This window comes from Erythranthe guttata, chromosome 7 (genome assembly GCF_056151865.1).
Source record: "Erythranthe guttata isolate IM_541 chromosome 7, IM_541, whole genome shotgun sequence".
Taxonomy (NCBI): domain Eukaryota; kingdom Viridiplantae; phylum Streptophyta; class Magnoliopsida; order Lamiales; family Phrymaceae; genus Erythranthe; species Erythranthe guttata.
The window spans coordinates 956640-962523 of record NC_142539.1 but is presented as its reverse complement, the minus strand read 5'-3'; the positions used below and the strand labels follow the sequence as shown (position 1 = coordinate 962523).

Sequence of the window (5884 nt, the reverse complement as noted above, 5' to 3'; positions counted from 1 at the left end):
TAGTATAGAAGATGTTTATCGATAACTAGTCAAGCAATATATCATCTAAAAATTATTTAACTAATTGTATACTAAAAATTATTTAACTAATTTTTGCCTAAAATCGTTGAAATTTGAAACTCTTTTTTTAATATTTTTAAACACTCAAATATATAATATAGTAGATGTTTATTGAGAAGAAGTCAAGAAATGGATAATCTAAAATTTATTTTATAATATTTTGAATAGTCAAGCAAAATCCCAAAAAATATAGTATAATGTAGGTTTTTGGGAAAAATCGTTGCAGTTTGAAACTTTTCTTTTAATATTTTTTAACACCAACATATAGTATAGAAGATGTTTATTGATAAGTAGGCAAAAATATAAATTATTTAACCAATTTTTGAATAGTCAAGCAAATCACAAAAAATCCTATACTATAGCACACACTTTTTGCTAAAAATTGTTGAAATTTGAAACTCATATTTTAATAGTCAAATATATAATAGAGATCATAAAATTCAAAAATTATTTTACTAATTTTGAATAGTCAAACAAAATCACAAAAAAATCGTATACTAGAGTACACACTTTTTGCTAAAAATCATTGAAACGTTCAAATCTTTTAATATTTTTTTCAAGATTCAAATATGTATAGAAAGAATATTCCAATCACAGCCTTAAATTCATGGCAAATGATACATTTCAAACAAAGTGGTTAATTTTGTTCAAGAATAACTATTCTAGTACTTAAGTAATTCACTGTCCAGGGGCGAGGGGTTTCGCCTTTTGGTGCAAGTAATTGACTGTCAGCATTTATACCTTGAATAATCCGAGTCACATAATCCAACGACTTACTCTAGAATGTAAGATTGTCGAGACTTGGTTTGGACATATATATATATATATATATATATATATATATATATATATATATATATATATATATATATATATATATATATATATATATATATATATATATATATATATATATATATATATATATATATATATATGTCCAAACCAAGTCTCGACAATCTTACATTCTAACATTCCATGGTGAATTACGATTCCAGCCTCAAATGCATGTGATCGATAAATCAGTGGGGTTGACAAAATTCGAATACGTCATAGTTTCAACTTTTTATTCGGTCTTTTCGATTTATCGTAAATATCAGCCTCCAATTTCTGCAAAAGTTATGGAGAGATCTCACTAAGTCTAATATAAAAACTGTTAAATGAATGTTCAGCAAACAGCATACCTTTTGTTTGTTCTTTTTATTCTTTTTCTTTTTCTTCTTCTGCTTATGTTTCTTTAAAACAGAGGTCTCTGTATTCTCTTCTCCATCCTCGACCTGTAAAATTCACAAAACGGGCGTCAATAACAGTTTGTTGTTAAGGTTATATACAGCAGAAAAATTGCACATATATATATATATATACATATGTATATATATATATATAAGATGTGTATAATGAAAATGTACCTCATAATCTCCAAAAGTATTGACATGATGAATAATTCTTCCAGATGTCGAAGTTCCACCTGAATAATTACACAAGGATGAATAAACTTAATGTCGTAATAAGCAATGATCAGAACCGTGTTTATGACAAGATTGTGTGATTGTGTGACATAGTTCACTTTATCAATATTTCAATAGATTTTAAAGAACTCGGAACTCTGACAAAGTCAAACGGAGACACCTCAATTAGGCTATGATAGCAACTACTTCTGAATGCAAACGCTCAACAAGAAACAAAAAGTTACAAAACAAAGAATTGAATACAAACTATAGATGCCCTCCATAAAGTCCCCTCTATAACTGTATAGTTGGCATGCAATAAGGTGAAATGAGTTACAAAAAGAAAACACGAGTAAGGTATCTTTTGAAATATTGATCATGTCTTTGAGAATATGTTACGCCCAAGCCTATCTGCCACCAGTCCGGTGCCAAACCTCGCCGGCGACGTAGCTAGAAACACTACAGACCAACCCGAAAGGTAAGCTCAAGCACAAAACAATATCATTTGAAACGAAGAAAACAAATGAGCAGAAGTATATCTGTATTCTCCATTTCACGTCTATTTATAGGGTTACAAACAGTCATTAACTGTTAAAACGACCAATTAAATGCTAAACGAACTTAACAACTAATCTCAGCTAAAACAACAATCGCCCAAATTATTCAAAGACTACAATGAAACGGTGTCGTTTGCTTGATTTTAAAACGCACCTTCTTCCTTTATCTTGTGCATTCGTAACAAAATATGATCAGACAGAATTCTAGATTTACTAAAGAACCCAATAAGAGAAATTCAGACACCAGCAAGTCTTATGGATGGTTTTGACCAAGATTTTCATCCAATTAATAGAAGTCTACATTGAATAGATAAACTACAATCCTTCTGCATACCCCTAAACAACGAGAAGTTTCTGAAAGCATTACCATTTACCAATATACTCATAGGAAAGACATTTCATCGGCGAAGTTCCAAATAAATTAATCCATTGACAGGTTATAAAACTCATAGTTAAAATACTTGATTTTGCCAAAACCATAAACTTTTGCTAACTGAAACAACAAAACACCCAAAAGAATGACAAACATCGACCATAAAACTCATCTTTCATGTCACATAAGAGAATAGAAATCATACTGCATTGAACAGTTTGTTTGGCATCTTTAACAGCTAACTCAACGAGCTTTGGATCCAGAGAAGCCAACCCATTCGGCTCCTGAAGCTTTCTTTCAAGAAATTTAGCCAAAGCAGCTGCCTTGTTCGTCTTCATTGGCCCTCCAGGGTGTGCCTGCCTACACATAACAAAACCCTAGTTACCACATATTCGTGGTTAAAATCATCCCATCAAGCCTTCCACTAACAAGCTAAATTTACAAGTTTATCAGCTACAGTAAGCTATTTTTTTCCTCAATTTATTCGCGTATGTTTACATCTGCACATTTACACTACATCACATTTGGTACAAAACACCATCCCACGGCATCGTTTGGGGACAAGGATAGAACTTGATAAACAATACAATCGAGGCGTGTCAAATATTCAGGGTTTTGGTTTGAAACTCGGAAAAGGGGTCCGGAAATTATCAACCATATGAACGACACTGGGTCCAACCTCAAACCATGTTATTACGCAATCCTATGAAGGACATCACCCAATACAAGGATTGTTCTATCATAAATCTCAAAACACAAGATAATCACATGTTATACAATCATGGACAGTGTAATCAATCATATCCAATTCAATCAATCCCATCAATCTTCCCAAACGACGCCCATATGTTCTACGAAAAATACAACACAACCGTCTCATTTTGAATATTATATCTACACAAGTGGTGGGAAATCAACTTGTATAGGCTGATAGAGCGCGGCGCAACTGAATTACATCTATGAATAACAAACCCTAATCACAAAATTGGCACCCCATTAATGAATTTCACGAAGAAAACCTAAGAACGGGGTGTACAGCGAAATGAATATTAGGCTGATGAACTCATTTTTCTTTTTAATTTTGAAATGTATGCATACATAGGTAGTGTATGTATAGGTTTACGAACCTTGATAGCGATCGGATTTGATTGGGTGCACATGGAAGAGGCGCGAATTTACTTCCTCTCAGCGCCTTTTTCTCGTCTTCTGTAAGTCCTTCCATCACACTCTCTCTCTCTCTCTCTCTCTCTCTCTCTCTCTCTCTCTCTCTCTCTTCCCCTTTTTTCTCTCTGCGTGTATGTATATGTCTGTATGATGTATCTATGGAGATTTCTCGAGTTATTCAAATATTTCTGATAACTTCCGTTTTGGCCCTTGTACTTAAAATAAATTACACAATAGTCATCATATTTCCATATTATATCACTTTTGCCCCTTTCTTCTCCAAAAACAAATTGCATCACCTGTATTTTTGGTGATTTTGATCGTGAAAAGGTTTTTTGGGACGATCCACCAATTTTATCAAAAATTTGTGTACTATAACATACAATTTTTGGTGAATTTTATCGTAAAATGGTCTTTTGGACGTTCAGCCAATTTTGCCTAAAATCAGTGTACTATATAGTATACAGTTTTTGGTGATTTTGATCGAGAAATAGTTTTTTGGAAGTTACACCAATTTTAACAAAAATCTATGTAATAGTATTCATTTTTTTGTGATTTTGATCGTGAAATAGTTTTTTGGACATTTCAGCAATTTTACTCAAACACTGTGTACTTAGTATACAGTTTTTTGTGATTTTGATCGTGAAATAGTTTTTCGGATGTTCCACTAATTTCACCCAAAAGTTATGTGCTATAGCATAAAGTTTTTGGTGATTTCGATCGTGAATTTTTTTTTGGACGTTCCACCAATTTTACCTAAAATATATGTATTAGAGCATACAGTTTTTGGTGATTTTGATCGTGAAATAGTTTTTTGGACAATCCTCAAATTTTACCCAAAATATGTGTACTATAATATACAGTTTTTGATGATTTGATCGTGAAAAAGTTTTTTTGACGATCAACCAATTTTATTAAAAAATTGTGTACATTCACCAAAAACTGTATGCTATAGTGCAAAAAATTTTGATAAAATTGGTGGATTGTCTCAAACAACTTTTTCACAATCAAAATCACAAAAAACTGTATACTATAGAACACAGATTTTGGATAAAATTGGTGGAACGTCAAAAAAAACTCTTTGACGATCAAAATTAACAAAACTGTATACTATAGTACACAGATTTTGGGTAAAATTGGTGAAACGTCAAAAAAAAATTTCACGATCAAAATCACCAAAAACTGTAACACACATTTTGGGTAATATTGGTGGAACGTCCAAAAAACTCTTTCACGATCAAAATTACCAAAATTGTATGCTATAGTACACAGATTTTTGGTAAAATTGATGGAACGTACAAAAAACTTTTTCACGATCAAAATCACCAAAAACTGTATACTATATATGTTACACAAATTTTGGATAAAATTGGTGGAACGATCAAAAAACTCTTTCACGATCAAAATTACCAAAAACTGTATACTATAGTACACAGATTTTTAATGAAATTGATGGAACGTGCAAAAGAATTTTTCACGATCAAAATCACCAAAAACTGTATACTATAGTACATAGATTTTGGGTAAAATTGGTGGAGCGTCCAAAAAACTCTTTCACGATCAAAATTACCAAAAACTGTATGCTATATAGTACATAGATTTTGGATAAAATTGATGGAACTTCCAAAAAACTTTTTCACGATCAAAATCACTAAAAACTGTATACTATAGTACACATATTTTGGGTAAAATTGGTGGAACGTCCAACAAACTCTTTCACGATCAAAATCACCAAAAACTGTATACTATATTATACAGATTTTGGATAAAATTGGTGGAACGTCCAAAAAACTCTTTCATCATCAAAATTACCAAAAACTGTATACTATATATAGTACACAGATTTTTGATGAAATTGATGGAACGTGCAAAAGACTTTTTCACGATCAAAATCACCAAAAACTGTATACTATAGTACACACATTTTGGGTAAAATTGGTGGAACGTCCAAAAAACTCTTTCACGATCAAAATTAGCAAAAATTGTATGCTATATAGTACACAAATTTTGGATAAAATTGATGGAACGTCAAAAAACTTTTTCACAACCAAAATCACCAAAAACTGTATACTATAGTACACAGATTTTTGGTAAAATTGGTGGAACGTCCAACAAACTCTTTCACGATCAAAACTACCAAAAACTGTATGGTATATAGTACACAGATTTTGGATAAAATTGGTGGAACATCAAAAAAACTTTTTCACGATCAAAATAACCAAAAACTATATACTATAGTACACACATTTTGGGTAAAATTGGTGGAACGTCCAAAAAACTCT

At 31.5% G+C, this 5884-nt stretch overlaps 1 protein-coding gene across 4 annotated transcripts; it reads right to left on the bottom strand.

Annotated features, from left to right (window-relative positions):
- Positions 1–1026: 1026 nt before the first annotated feature.
- LOC105978102 (E3 ubiquitin-protein ligase) lies at positions 1027–3755 on the bottom strand. Of its 4 annotated transcripts, none has more exons than XM_088820546.1 (5): positions 3566–3755; positions 2644–2794; positions 1470–1528; positions 1245–1337; positions 1027–1170 (listed from the first exon to the last, which is right to left on the bottom strand). In XM_088820546.1, the coding sequence occupies exons 1-5, from the start codon at positions 3596–3598 to the stop codon at positions 1111–1113; spliced, it is 396 nt and encodes a 131-aa protein (XP_088676672.1). In that variant the 5' UTR covers positions 3599–3755; the 3' UTR covers positions 1027–1110. The 4 variants fall into 4 exon arrangements, with proteins under 4 accessions (XP_088676672.1, XP_012858975.2, XP_088676670.1 ...); XM_013003521.2 differs by having other exon boundaries at positions 2644–2798; positions 3566–3751; XM_088820544.1 differs by having other exon boundaries at positions 1123–1201; positions 2644–2798; positions 3566–3752.
- Positions 3756–5884: the final 2129 nt, after the last annotated feature.

Coding starts and splice junctions, on each gene's coding strand:
- LOC105978102 (XM_013003521.2), bottom strand. CDS start 3,660: ATGGAAGGACTTACAGAAGACGAGAAAAAGGCGCTGAGAGGAAGTAAA. Junction 2,799..3,565: donor CAAATCCGATCGCTATCAAG/GTTCGTAAACCT, acceptor TGTTATGTGTAG/GCAGGCACACCCTGGAGGGC. Junction 1,171..1,244: donor ATAAAAAGAACAAACAAAAG/GTATGCTGTTTG, acceptor TAACTTTTGCAG/AAATTGGAGGCTGATATTTA.